The sequence below is a fragment of the Acinonyx jubatus genome, chromosome C2 (assembly GCF_027475565.1).
Source record: "Acinonyx jubatus isolate Ajub_Pintada_27869175 chromosome C2, VMU_Ajub_asm_v1.0, whole genome shotgun sequence".
Lineage (NCBI taxonomy): Eukaryota > Metazoa > Chordata > Mammalia > Carnivora > Felidae > Acinonyx > Acinonyx jubatus.
The window spans coordinates 91,411,447-91,426,687 of NC_069384.1; the positions used below are offsets into that span (position 1 = coordinate 91,411,447).

The 15,241-nt window shown below is 36.9% G+C and overlaps 1 protein-coding gene across 9 annotated transcripts in view; it reads right to left on the bottom strand.

Annotated features, from left to right (window-relative positions):
* NLGN1 (neuroligin 1) overlaps positions 1–15,241 on the bottom strand; it is an 824,073-nt gene that overhangs the window by 647,120 nt on the left and 161,712 nt on the right. For 5 of the 9 annotated variants that reach the window (XM_027061411.2, XM_027061412.2, XM_027061415.2 and 2 more), the window contains exons 2-3: positions 1,250–2,062; positions 748–807 (exon numbers count right to left, since the gene is read on the bottom strand). In XM_027061411.2, coding sequence (XP_026917212.1) covers positions 748–807; positions 1,250–1,742 — 553 coding nt within the window. In that variant the 5' untranslated portion in view covers positions 1,743–2,062. The remainder of the gene's footprint in view (positions 1–747; positions 808–1,249; positions 2,063–15,241) is intronic. The other 4 variants (XM_027061418.2, XM_027061416.2, XM_027061420.2 and 1 more) reach the window with 1 other exon arrangement.

A 15,241-nucleotide genomic window follows, 5' to 3' on the forward strand; every position in this document is an offset into this window, starting at 1 on the left:
AAGCTTGCAGCTGTCAGTGTGTACATGTGCTCAATCTGGCTAGAGGATGATTTGAAGGTTGATTTAATTGTAGCTTCTGAATCATGTTCTTCCCTATGTGTTAAATTGTTTAACATAAATACAAAAATGTTAAAGTAATTTTAAGACTGTAAATATTTAGTATAAAAATCTGTAAAATCTCATTCTTTTCTGGAAGAGTAACTGAAAATATAGACTATCTGGGAAAAAATACCATGACTGAATAATGGTGACTACCAGACAGTTACGGCAAATTTACCCTTATCTGAGAAAGTTCACAGGGCTTTCAGAAGTAGCTGAGAATAAACAAACAAAAAACTAGGTGTGTGACAGAGCTCACCAGTGTTAAGAGGAACAGAAATCTGTATCTGTAGAACAGGGTTCAGAGATAAAGTCGACCAGTTGGTAAGGCAGCATCATTTGTGTTCCTTGCAGGCAATGTCATAGCCTAAACATATCTTGTCCTCTGAACACAAACTCAAAGCAGAGATTCAACTCCTATTGATGCTACCAGCACCAAAACATCAGGCACCACCAATGAGCTTTGTCAATATTATCCACTCAACTACAGTTCTCCTTAATCATCTTTCTATTCCTTGACATGCCTTCATTAAATTCCAAATATCACCTAGCCATTTACTTCTCAGCTCAGCAAATCATCCTTAGGGAGAATATCTTCTTCCTCTGTAAGCTTTTTCCCCCATTTTTTATTTCCACTTTTATACATACCTCCTTTTCTACATATTTTCTTGCCGGGTTTTCTGGCACATTCCTTGGATATTCTTTTTACTGAAAAATGAATAGAAGACTAGAAAATAACATGGCGCTCCATCACAGACCGCCGGAACATGCAACACCACTATCTAACTTAATACGCTCCTGCATTTACTGAGTGCGAAAGATCCCCAATTCGTTGAGCCTGCACATGCAATGGAGAAATGTTGATGCATCTTCTCAGAAGTCATTCGGTAGGAAATGGAAATTAGGAACCCATTTCTACCTAAATATACGTGCTGTGGAGGAAAGAAAATGAGTAGGCACAGGAAAAAATAAGAACAGAAACATTAACACACATAAACAAAAAGAGCAGCATGCAAGCATGTAAAATATGTCTACATGCTAACAGGAAAAGCCATGCATGCTACCAGTACACATGAATCAATATTGTTAGAACTTAGAATAGAAAAGAAAATATAAATTTATCTCCCTGTTTTTCCTGCAGTAAACTCACCATCCTCAGTCGGAACGTATATGTTTAAATATAGGCAGTCTTCACTCTGGTCTTGCACATATGACGAAACCACATCCAAGTTATTAGTAAACCACACAGGAAGCATGACTTCTGGCAATCTGCCATCAATGATATTCTGGGGACACACAGGAGCAAACTGAGTTGCATTCCTGATATCTGACCAGGGAGATGGTGGTTCTGGAGGCTGAAAACGATGTTCCCCTGTTGGTGGGGCTGCATATGGAACCCCAAGAAACTGAATAACAGGCCCCAAAATTTCATTATTGAGTTCTTTCTTCATCCCTCTTATCTTGCCGAAGTTGGTAGTGACCAGTGGGTCTGCATCATCCAATTTTTGTGAAAGCACATGGGCAGCCTGAAGTAAACATCCCAACACACAGAGAGTCAATGAGGCACCCAATCCCCTGTGTACCAAGCATGCCATTACTGCTCTCCACACATAATTTGGCCACATGCATCTGGGCAGTGCCATGGTCCCACATTAGTTGTGTAGTTGTCTGGTTACAGTGAGGCAAAGGTATTTGTATCCGCTTTAGAAAGACTGGATAATGGTAGAACACACCTCCAACTTCTTCAAGGCAAGCTTGTCAAGAAAAGCTCAGAAAGCTCTTTATGCATCCAGTATCTCCCATTGATTTCACATGTATTGAAGTAGCATCTTCAATCATCACTATTTATCAGACCATATCCTATTGACCATTCTGTTTTCCATAGTAGCAATGTGACAAGAGTGGCCATTGACTGTAGATTGCCCTCTTACAAATCAAATCCAGTTAGCAGCAGATCTGCATCCTAAAGAAAATGAAAATAAATCATTAGGATGAACAAGCTGAAATAGAGCAATAACTAGATGTTTTACAAGCTACAGAAATACATAAATAGCTGCTAGAGTCAGTTAAGTTAAATACTACCATAGGAAAATTATGGTTTGATGTGAGGTGAAAGGGGAAATAACTGATTATTAGATTCTTGAAAAACTTGCCTGCTGACTTACACACATTTAAGTGGAAGTGGGCCTTTTCAAAATATGCGATTTCAGGAGCATTTCACAGTATACTTTTTTAAAAAAATACTAAAGGCTATATGTAAAATTTCCCCTTTATTGATGGTCTTCAATCACATCAAGGAACTACAGAAGTAATCAGCAAACACACTAAAAATTAGAATTAAATAGCAGAAAACCTTTTGAAAATTATTGGTAGGGAATTAGTGGAATGTAAACAAACTATAAGAGTGACTATATATATTTAAGAGCAAACAAACAAAAAGGTGGTCCCCAATATTATGCTACATAGAAAAAACAAAGTAAATGTTAGAGCAAGAAAACTAACACTAGTTCAACTGTGATCATTTAAGTGCAACTACCTTATAAGATCAACCTCCTTGATGTTTCTCAAAAGTTTGCACCAAATCATTGGGTATAGGTCCCTCACCTTAAATTAAGTTTCAAAAATTTTAAAGATAAAATGGCTTCAGACAAATTTGAAAAAGAAACAGAAATTGGCATCTTTTTGAGGACTAAAGTGTTTTTAGTTTTTTTTTTTACAATCTAGCTATAATATTTTAAAAATCAGTAAATTCTCAACGTGAAAATTAATTTCTGCATCAATGTATTGTAAGTTACAAGTTTTGTTTTCACTACCTATCAGAGATCAAAGGAACAATAAAAAATAAAGTGTAGTAGTTCTGTGAAACAATCATACTTAATCACCACATCTTGCATATTAACACTAACAGAACATCTAACACTGTTTACCCAATTCAACCTAAAACACATCAGGATAAAATGTAACACTCAGTGCAGTGCAATTCACAGCATAATCTTACTTTAACTGCAAGATAGCATACAACTCCGCAAATTCATCTTTTCTTATTCAAGCAACCTTTTCAAGTGCTTACTTTGAAAATAATAGTGTTGATTTGTATTACAAATGGTTCTATCCTGTCATATTATGAGAAAATTCCCAAAGAAGTGCTGGTCTGGCAGTGAGACTGCCCTGACTTTGTGTTACCGAAAAGGAGATTGTACAAACTATATAGGGCAGTGGGAGATTTGGTTCAGGCCTGGTGTTCCTTTAGCTCTGAACAATCCATCACAGAAGGCAATAAGGAGATAAATGTCTTTCTTCAAGAGTACTTCCGTCTGTGTTAATTCATAAACCTTTGCTGTGAAAGCTCATTAACATACAAAAGGCAGGCTTAGACCCATCCCATTCCTGTCTCAAAACTCGAGCACATACTGAAGATTTAGCTACACGAACCCATTTCTATTAAGAGTACACAGTGTTTATTTTTGTGCAGAATCGTGGTGAGCCACAGCATGGCTGAGTCTCTCCTAGTCACATTTGGTGGTAAAAAGCACCGTATCAACAGATGAAACACAACAGTCAGTCAAGTTAATGGTAGAAAAGCCATTGTAATTACGTCCAGGAGCCCCACAAAGATATGAGACTCCAAAAAGACAGCAAGCAATTGAGCCTTATATGCCATCCTGAGCTAAGGAAAGGGAGAGGGGGTGTGGGCGCTTCAAAAGGTAAGAAGGCAGATCACAGGAAGATGAGACAAGGAAATATTTGGTAAAGAAAATTTGCCCTGCCACACAGGGCTCCTCCAAGGAACAAATCAAAGTATACCTGGTGGAGGGTCCAAAATATCACTACGAGTAGGGTAATAAAATAACCAAAGTCACAACAACAGAGAGCAAGTAACAATCTCCAGAAAAACACCTCCTGAAGGGCCAGGCCCTGGACAGTACAGTGTATGACCCTCCTTTAACAGAGCAGTGCTCGCAGGTGCAGAGCACACAACAAGCTTTTAAGACACATAAGGGACAGAAAGCTAGCCAAAATGACGAAATGGAAGAATTCTCTTCAAAAGAAATTCCAGGAAGTAGCGACAGCTAACAAATTGATCAAAACCGATTTAAGCAATATAACTGAACAAGAATTTAGAATAATAGTCATAAAATTAATTGCTGGGCTTGAAAACAGCATAGAGAGGACAGTAGGGAATCTATTGCTACAGAGATCAAGGGACTAAAAAATAGTCATGATGAATTTAAAAATGCTATAAATGACGTGCAAAGTAAAATGCAGGCTGCCACAGTGTGGACTGAAGAGGCAGAGGAGAGAATAGGTGAATTACAAGATAAGATTATGGGAGCGTCTGGGTGGCTCGGTGGGTTAAGTGTTTGACTTCGGCTCAGGTCATGATCTTGTAGTTTGTGAGTTTGTGAGTTTGAGCCAATTCAGGCATTGGGCTCTGTGCTGACAGCTCAGAGCCTGGAGCCTGCTTCAGATTCCATGTCTCCCTCCCTCTCTGCCTCTCCCCTACTCACAATCTGCCCACCCCCCTCTCTCTCTCTAAAAAATAAACATTAAAGAAAAATTGTTTTAAAAAATTATGGAAAAAGAGGAAGCTAAGAAAAAGAGAGAGAAAACAAAATCCAGGAGTATGAGAAGAGAATTAAAGAAAGTTAAGTGATGCAATCAAATGGAACAATATCCATATCACAGGTATACCAGAAGAAGAAGAGAGAGAGAAAGGGGCTGAAGGTGTACTTGAACAAATCATAGCTGAGAACTTCCCTGATCTGTGGAAGGAAACAGGCATTGAAATCCAAGAGGCAGAGAACTCCCTTCAGGCATAACTTGAATTGATCTTCTGCACAATATAACATAGTGAAACTGGCAAAATACAAGGATAAAGACAGAATTCTGAAAGCAGCAAGGGATAAATGGGCCTTAACATACAAAGGTAGATACATAAGGGTAGTAGTAGACCTATCTACTGAAACTTGGCAAGCCAGAAAGGAATGGGAGGAAATCTTCAATGTGATGAGCAGGAAAAATATGCAGCCAAGAATCTTTTCCCCAGCAAGTCTGTCACTCAAAATAGAAGGAGAAATAAAGGTTTTCTCAAACAAACAAAAACTGAAGGAATTCATCACCACTAAATGAGCCCTACAATAGATCCTAAGGGGGACTCTGTGAATGAAATGTTGCAAGGACCACAAAGGACCAGAGACACCACTACAAGCATGAAATCTATAGATAACATAATGACTCTAAACCCATATCTTTCAATAATAACACTGAATGCAAATGGACTAAATGTTCCAACCAAAAGACACAAAGTATCAGAATGGATAAAAAAAACAAGACCCATCTATTTGCTGTCTACAAGAGACCCATTTTAGACCTGAGGACACCTTCAGATTGCAAGTGAAGGGATGGAGAACTATCTATCATGCTATAGGAAGTCAAAAGAAAACTGGAGTAGCCATACTTATATCAGACAAACTAGACTTTAAATTAAAGGTTGTAACAAGAGATGAAGAAGAGCATTATATAATAATTACAGGGTCTATCCATCAGGAAGAGCTAACAATTATAAATGTCTATGCACCAAATTCAGAAGCACCCAAATATATAAAACAATTAATCACAAACATAAGCAACCTTATTGATAAGAATGTGGTAATTGCAGGGGACTTTAACACTCCACTTACAACAATGGATAGATCATCTAGACAGAGAGTCAATAAAGAAACAAGGGCCCTGAATGATACATTGGATCAGATGGACTTGACAGATATATTTAGAACTCTGTATCCCAAAGCAAAGAATATACTTTCTTCTCGAGTGCACATGGAACATTCTCCAAGATAGATCACATAATGGGTCACAAAACAACCCTTAATAAGTATAAAAAAATTGAGATCATACCATGCACACTTTCAGATCACAATGCAATGAAGCTTGAAATCAACCATGGGAAAAAGTCTGGAAACCTCCAAAAGCATGGAGGTTAAAGAACATCCTACTAAAGAATGAATGGGTCAACCAGACAATTAGGGAAGAAATTAAAAAACACATGGAAACAAATGAAAATGAAAATACAACAATCCAAATGCTTTGGGATGCAGCGAAGGCAGTCCTGAGAGGAAAATACATTGCAATCCAGGCCTATCTCAAGAAACAAGAAAAATCCCAAATAAAAAGCACCATATCGACACCCAAAATACAGAAACTGGGTGGCACGTTAAAAATCTCCATCACCATTTTGTATTCAGCCTTATTTCCAAGTACAGTGATTTCCAAAAGTTCTTCTTTATACACTTGGTACCTTATTAATATTATAAAGTAATTATTTCATTATTAACAAAGAACACTCATTTTTGTATTCACAAGCCCTTAACTGTGTTAAAAATAAAGGGGGTCCTGTTTACCACTGATGTGATACTTTAACACAAGTTGTGAAGGATTAGATTTCTGTACACCAGGGTAAATTTTCAAATTCTAATAACATTTTGTTACTGAGGTTACAAAAAAGTCCCATTTTACAAGGGCTTACCTGTATGGAGAATTATGGTATTGACCCCAAAGATTTTTTAGAAGTTGGTGTTATATTAATAACAGTTGTCCAAGTCTAACCTAAAAATATGGCTTACTTAAGTTAATGAAATTTTAAATATGTGTGTAAATTAGTCTGTGTGTGTGTGCACATACATGTATAGATTACTAAATATAAAGACTCTCAAATTTCTTGGCAGACTTTTTTTCCTATCTATTGGTGCTTTCTTAGCTTTTATATATGCCAAACCCTTAGCTTTTATGCATTTACATCTCATTTACAATAACCCTATAACATAAGTTCAACAGTTATCCCCTTTTTACTCAGAGGGACTGAGACTTCAAGAGGTTAAATACCCTGACCGAAGTCTCTCAGCTAATCAATAGCAGATCCAGGAGCCCAGTGGAATCTGATTTAAAAGCTGCCCTCTTGATCACTGCACCTGATAACACTCTCACTTCACAATTAACACTTTTTAAAAAATTGATCCTAGTGCACTTAAAATTGAATTGTAAAAGTGTTTTATGTTCCTCCAGAAGGACAGAGTCTAGGTAAATACTTTGACAATTTCATAGGAACAGAAATTTAAATGGATTACCCTGTTCTTATTGGAAATTTCGATTTTATTTTGCTAGATTTCTTCTATTTTACTCTTTTTAACTTTTTTTTTACATCTATTGCAGTGATCAGTTATTCATATGTGTTTACCTAAGATTATGCTAAAATAATAATGGGTAACAAAAAAAATTACAACCTTGTAGCCTAATAGCCTAAATGTCCATTAATAGATATTGATAAATGAATTATGATATATGCATAAATTAGAATTCTATACATCAGTGAAATAAAGGACCTGGACCTAAATATGTCAACTTAGATAAATCTCAGAAGTTTTAAACAAGCAAATTGCAGATGAGACAAAGTAAAGTGTTATTCAAATAAATTATAAAATATGCAGAGCAAAGCTATATATTATTCACAGATTACATAAATATGTAGTAACAGAATATTTGTCATCCCTGGGTAAGGAGGAAAGCATATGAAATTAGTCTAATGGTTAATAATTAACATTATTAATTAATTAATTGGCATTAAGATTGATAACCTGTGGTGAGGTCTTAAAAGACTATAATTAATTGACTACAATAAGTTTTACAAATCTAACATTTGATAGCATTAGGTGATACATACACACACACCTATACATCTTTGTTATGCAATTCTCTGTATTTTTCTATGTGTTTGAAATCTTTTATAATAAATATGTTAAAATAATAAGATCAGCAAGCCTTATTCAGCAGGCCAGGCAAGTAGATGAGTCTATTAATTCATATAGGACTAGCTCCATTGGACTTTGCAGTTAGTGCAGACACTAGCTCAAAAAATTCTTCCCTTTGGGTTAAAGTATGAGTAATTCCACTGAATTATAACATTTTAAAATAAATAACATTTTAAATAACATTTTAAAAGGCATCATAAATGGAAATATATTATCTCACTTGCATTAATTCATCATAACTGGTGGAACTAGTTTGTTCCTGAGTAACCCAGATCAAAGAGATGACACTGGAGAGAATAGAGAGAACTTCTTTAAACATTAGATAATCATTCATCCAATCTTCCACTCATTCAATAAACATTTATTGTGTATCTGTAATATATAAGCTATTGTGCTAAATGTTATGAGAATTTAAAGACAAGTACAATTGCATCTTTGCTCCCAAGTAGCTATAATAGTGTAAAGGAATAAGTCACATTAAAAAAAATGACTCTAATGTAGGTTGGAATGTGACATGTGTGCAACACAATGAATGGGGATATGGAACCCAGCAAAAAGTTTCTGATTGATAACTTTACATAGTCTTATATGTCTTTTTTAAAAATATGACCTATTTATTTTCTACCTTGCTCTGTTTTTAATTTGTTTTATTGTTGAACCCAACTCTCCCCTCCTCCCGCTACTGAATTTCTTATTCAAGGGCAAGGATTTTGTTGTTTTTAAATAGTATCTTCATATCCATCATAAACTCTATGTTGACAATCCTTTATATAATGCAGACATGGGTAAAACCTCAGCTCATATGGACTGAATGAATGCTTATCACCAGAGTGGTGTGGAGTCTGCTCAATGCTATACAATTGATTGTTGTTATTCACTGTAGTTATGTTCCATAAAGTCACTGCAAACGTCAAGTTAAGAAACATGGATCCATGCTCCTAGGGAAATAGCTATAAATTACTCACATAGTTATAAATCATAATCTCAATTTCAAATTAAATATTTATAAATCATTCACATAGTTGTAAATTATAATCTTCAACCCTAAAAACAGTTCATCCTAGTAGATTCTATTTTATTTTACAAAAGAGAAAACAGGGTTCAAAAATGTTAAGTGACTTGTCTGAGGCCATTCCACTAACAGGTGCCAGAGTTGAGATTCAAAGCCCCTTCATCTGGCCCCAACACTGGAGCTTCTTGCACCACACAGCACTATGTCTATCATTTCTGTCCTCCATTCATTTCAGTGTGACAGCTGAGACAAGGAGGGAGAAGATACCCTTGTATAACCTCAGCTGGAAACTATGCTTATAGGAAGACGCAAAGTGTTTGCTGCTCTGTGAATGGCTGCGTACCTGTGAGTATTGACTTTGGGGTTACAAATAAATTTTAGTGAATAGGCAAATTTGAAAACACAGGTCCACGAATAATGATGACTGACTCTATTAACTAAAGATAAATAATATTTTATAACTATGGGTCTATGAGTCATTTTGAGGTCAGAATATATCAGCCTGTCACCAGCCTGTCACTACTAATAACTAGTAATAATCATTGGTTTTAAGAATTGGATTTACTACTAATAATTTAATAATAATTGCATTTAATAATAACTGGTTTTAGTGGAGTACAGTGTTCTCAGCCAGCCGACGCCACCCATGTAACTGGAATGTGCTTATTGTAGCCAGCTCGCTATAAGAGAATCTGACCACCAGCAGATTTTAGGATTCCTATAGCAAGATGTTTCACATACATGCTGGAGGTGGTTCAAAATTTGGAGACAAGGAGTATCCTGCGTGACCCAGCAGTGGGAAAACAAGGAAGGCTGCATCTGAGATGTCCAGACCCCATTCAATGCATATCTTTCCCCTGTTGTTGCTCTCTGGTACTATTTGCGTGTAACAAAGCTGTCCAAGGAGTATAAACTGTTTGAATCCCATGAGTCCTTTCAGTACCTGAACACTTAAAGTAACTAATGTGTAATTAATTCACACAGTAAGTACTTAGAAATAGGATGAATAAACAAATGAATGCAATTGCACAAAATTCTGTTAGGCTTTAAAGGAAAAGACAGGTCTACCTCTAGTTAATAGATTAGGAAAGACATTTGAACAAATATTGATGGTCATGGAAGAGATTCCAGGCAGGGGGCACATTCTAGAAACATGGAAAGAATATGTAGTGGACATTGCAGCGCTCAGTCTTCCTGGAAACAGCTCACATTCCAGTGACTGGTCCACATCAGTGTAAGGCCTGGCCTTTTTGCCTCAATGCAGACCAACTCTGAGGGGCTATCCTGGCCCAAAAGCTCCCTACTGTATGGAAAGGGACAGAAGGAGGAGTTGACTATGATTCCTTCACTCCCTCCCATGTGTTTTTCCCAGCGGTGTGCCCTAGTAAATTTCCTGCAGGTAAATCCCCATCTCAGAGTCTTTTTTGTTCCCCCCTGGGAAACCTGACCTATGACAGAAAGGAAAGAAGCAGCAGTGTTTGAGGAGGGCACAGTTTAGTTTGGCAAGAACACAGAGTAAATGAGGTTCAGTACTGAATGAGACTGGAAAGGCAGGTTACAGCCAAATCAAGCGAGCCCTTTAATAAAAGGCTAAAGAGTTTGGATTTTATTCACAGGATGATAAAAAGTCATTAAATATTCCTTGCAGGGGAAGACTATTATCAAATTTACTCAGAAGAAAATTAAACTGGCAGTACTGTGGAGCAGGGATCTCCAAAGCACTGTTCTCATACCCTACTACAAGATGACCAGAGAAGGAAGGTAATCGTTGAACTATGTATCATAACTTTTATATAAAGCTTGAAGATAGAGAAATTAAGCTTTGCTAATATGAATACATGGTTTAATACCAGTGTCTCCACATGGTTGCATGGCGTGTATAGCACTTGAGATATTCTTGGGAGGGTGTACAGTCTAGAACATGGTAGGATTCCCAGCAGTGACAATTTTGCTGTTATTGTTTCTTTCCAACACACAATGATATATTAGAGTTAACATCACTAGATAAGTAGATTTATACTTTTTTTCATCATGTTGTAATCAAAACAACCGTCACAGAAAAGAACTACTGAATTAAGTTTTTCTCGCAAGAGAAATATATGTTAAAGGAAATACTAGTAACACAATCATAAGAACAAGAAACAAGCAGATATGAAACTTCTAGTTCTGATACAAGCTCTTCAACTATATTGCAAGACTCAAAACTATGGCTATCGAATCATATACAATAATAAGTTAGACAAACATTTTCAAAAAATCAAGAAAGTAACTCAGAATGCAGATTTAGGGGCACCTGGGTGGCTCAGTCGGTTGAGCGTGCGACTTCAGCTCAGGTCATGATCTCGCAGTCCGTGAGTTCGAGCCCCACATCAGGCTCTGTGCTAACCACACAGAGCCTGGAGCCTGTTTCGGATTCTGTGTCTCCCTCTCTCTCTGACCCTCCCCTGTTCATGCTCTGTCTCTCTCTGCCTCAAAAATAAATAAATGTTAAAAAAAAAAAGAATGCAGATTTATATCCATTTCACTAACTGAACTGTGTCCTTAGGATCTCAGTGGCTTGGTATATTCATGAATGATAGAATGAAGGCGTCAACATTTATAAAATTTTAAAAATCCTAATTTTATCTTTCTCATCTTTTAATGTTTATTTTTGTGTGTGCCTTGCAATCGGATACACAAAGATATTTGTGTAGGAATGTATGTATATATTTATACTTTTTTGGTTTGGTTATCATAAACACAGGATTGCATGATCACAAAAATGTGGAGACCATTACCTTAGTGAATGAAATGGTGGGAAAGAAAGAAGAAACAGTTTTATTTTTATGGTCAGTTTAAACTATAGGTTAATATACCACATTTATGTGAAAATGACAGCAAATTGACTAATATTATAAATCACCAATTACTCACCAAGCCCTGTCCAAACCATTTACATGTCTCATGTCATTTAGTCCTCACAACCAATTTATAAGCCAAGTACTGGTATTTGAGATGAGGAAAATGAGGATTTGTGTACTTAGGTAACTTTCTTAAGGCAAAGCTAGGAAAAGGCAGACCCAAGAAACAAGCTTGGGACTGCCTAACTCCACAGAATATGCCCTGAACTTTTATGATACATGACATTTTGCTTTGTTCTCCAATGAGACCAACTCAATCAAGTCATATGTTCAGTTTGAACATTTGAAGAAAGTGAAACACACCAGACACTAATAGGAGGAAAATAAAAAGGCTCTTGATCAGCTTGCCAGGGTTAATTAATAGGCATAGTTTAGAGCAGTGCCAAGCACTGTGATATTGATACTTCTTCCAGAAACATTCCATAATATAGACTAGAGAGTAATGAAAAAAGTTAGGACTGGCGATAAGCAAGTCAAGAATGTTAGAATTTCAAGAAGCGAAGATTATGAGAAATGGTAATTCCAGTGTTGAATAAACTATATCCAGGTAGAAAGGTAAGTAGTACCTGAAGGGTACAAGGAGAAAAAGTAAGAAATAATTAGAACCAAGGATTATGAAAGGTCTACTCTGAGATGGGAATATCAAAATTTGAGATTTTGATCATGCAGAATTTCAAGAGATGCCATGGTCCATATTGTGGCCATACTACCATGGAGCTATTGAGAACTAATGCAGTAACAAGTATATTCTGCCATTACCACCATTAATTAATAACTTGATTAATGGCTTGCTCCAACTGAGCATAGACTGGGGCCAGTGAGCTAACAGCATCATCTCATTTAATTGTCTCTAATTACGATGAAGTAGAGATAGTTACCATCTCCTTGTAACTGATAATTAAATGGGAAATCAGGAACACAAAGCCACTGAAACATTTTTCAATAAAACAAGACCACAGTTTTATTAATATACTGAGTTCTAATAAATAAAAGGGGATAGTTCTAATATCCCGAGTTCTAATAAATAAAAGGCTGAAGAATTAATACACTCTAAAGATAAGCCCTGCCCCCTTCTCAATTTTTTCCAGAGCCTCTTTTTCAGAGAAAAGGGTAGGCAGCCTTCAATAATTTTCAGTTATATACCATCCCCCTCTCTTCTGAAGAAAATGTAAGCAGTTCTATGTTTTCTTTCTCCTTGAGCTACTTCCACTCTAAATGAAGCTCTCCAGTGATGTGAGAAAATATCAGAGAGAAACAATTATTAAGAAGAAAAGGCAAACTAAAATTTGACAATAATAAAAGAACAAATTTTACGACCAAAATATTTTAAAGATTAGCAGGGAAAAAATCATGAGTATGTTGCCAAGGTTACACCGGGTAACAAAGTATCTTTGCAAAAAAAACAAGACTACTGGAAGGCAGCGCACAGCACGGGGAGCAGGATCCAGTGAATTGGGTCCAACCGTTCACCAACATCTTTCTGTCTAGGAAGTACTCACTTGAGCAGTGTTTGCCTGAAGGAACCCCAGCTAGCATCCCCCAAAGCCTGGCTCAAATATCAGTACTTCCTTCCCAGATCCTTCCAGCCTCAAAAATACTCCTTTCCCTCAACTCTCAAAGCACTCGTTACCTTTCTTGTAACTGAATCTGTAGTACATTCTATTACAGTGATTTATAAACAAAGCTTCCCTCTTCATTCTCTTATATTGTTTAGTGTCAGCCATTGGTGAAGTCCACATGAGCAAAATAGGCATAGTGTTAATTTAATTCTCATGGAGACTAAAATTCCATGGGAAAGACACACTTTATGTAAATCAATCACACAGACAACTATTTAGTCATAGATGCTTTGCCAAGAAGGATAATGCAGGGTGCTCTGAGGGAAGACTTAATCAGTCTGGAGTGGGATGGATGATCTTCCTGAAGAAGAGATCTATAAACTGGGTTTTGAAGGATGAGTAGAAGTTGGCAGGTGAAGATCAGGGGACAGACAGGCAAGAGAAAGCCCAAATGCTGTCAAGCCTGGGGCTTTGCAAGAACAAAGAGGTAAGTGTAATTTGAGAACAGAGTAGGGCATCGGGCTGGAGAGGAGCTGACAATTCAAGAAAGTCTAAGCCATTTTAGGAATTTAAGATCTTATCCCAAGTATGATGAGAAGAATTACAATCACAATAATGACACAATTAGGGTGGCCATAGTCTTTGAGAGAAACCCATTCATTTATTATATTATTTGCCATCAATTAACCCTTCCCTCAGATTTTATCCATCAGTGACGTCTGACCTCTGTGAAGGCATTACTTTAGAGTTACAGCCAGAGAGGGTAAGACAGAGAAGAGGTAGAAACAAATTAGAGTACAACAAAAATTCCTCATCATGCAGGAATGTGCATGGATGACCCATGTAGACTAGTAGCTAATTGCACTGCTGTTTGGCAAAAAACGGGATTCTGAAAGGCCATAGCTTTTCTGACAACACAAAGAACAAGAGACCAAAATTACAGCACTTCCTTCTGTATTCATATCTGAATATTTCTACTATGGCCATCATTACAACTAACAGCTAACTATTAGAGAGTTTCTTGTTTGTTTTGTTTTGGAGAGATGGCTAAAACAGGCTGTTTAACATTTAATTGTATATAATAAGCTTTGCTTTCTGTTTACTCTGAATCTACTTTCAGATAAGATCTCCAAATATTAATTGTTAAATTTAATATCTAACTTAGTAATCTCAACTTCTGAATGAACAAGAAGGTGAAGAAGGTGAGAGGGACAGGAATTCATAAGAGAGGATGCTGAGGAAAAAAAAAAGCATGGGTAACACTTTTAATGTATATGTAAAACACTGCAGGACATATTTTTAAAACCAATTGGTGACCCTGTGATCCCCCAAAAGAAAATGAATAATCAATCACTCAAGAGCTCAGAGAGCCAGCAAGGTAGGGCTGATTACTTCCCTTGATATTAAGTTGATGCTTTTGTCTGAAAGGGGCCACTTTTGGGTCACAAGTCGTTGCTTCCAGATGCAACTTAATTACGGCTGCCGGTATCTTTATAGAGAAGATAGCACAACCTAAGAGCACTGCAACATTCTCAATTCACTGTTTAAGCTTATTTTTGTTTCTAGTGAGCTGCTGTGCCTGGGAAGAGTGGAGAATTGCCATTCCTGGTGCCCTGCTTAATTAAAGTCCTCTTTAAAAAATCCCTTGTTGCCAGAGAATAGCTACAACTTTGGCAGAAGCAGTACTAAGTTTCTCAGTATGGCCTTGTGCCAGGTTGTGTCAATCTTGACCCCTTGGAGGATGATTAGCAGAGAGGGGGTAGTTAAACCTTTGTGCCCATTCAGTCCCAGGCTTCTGCTGGAATTGGCAAACACTATAGTGACTATTGTTTAAGGAGTAACTGTCTAGTAGGACCTGGACTAAGA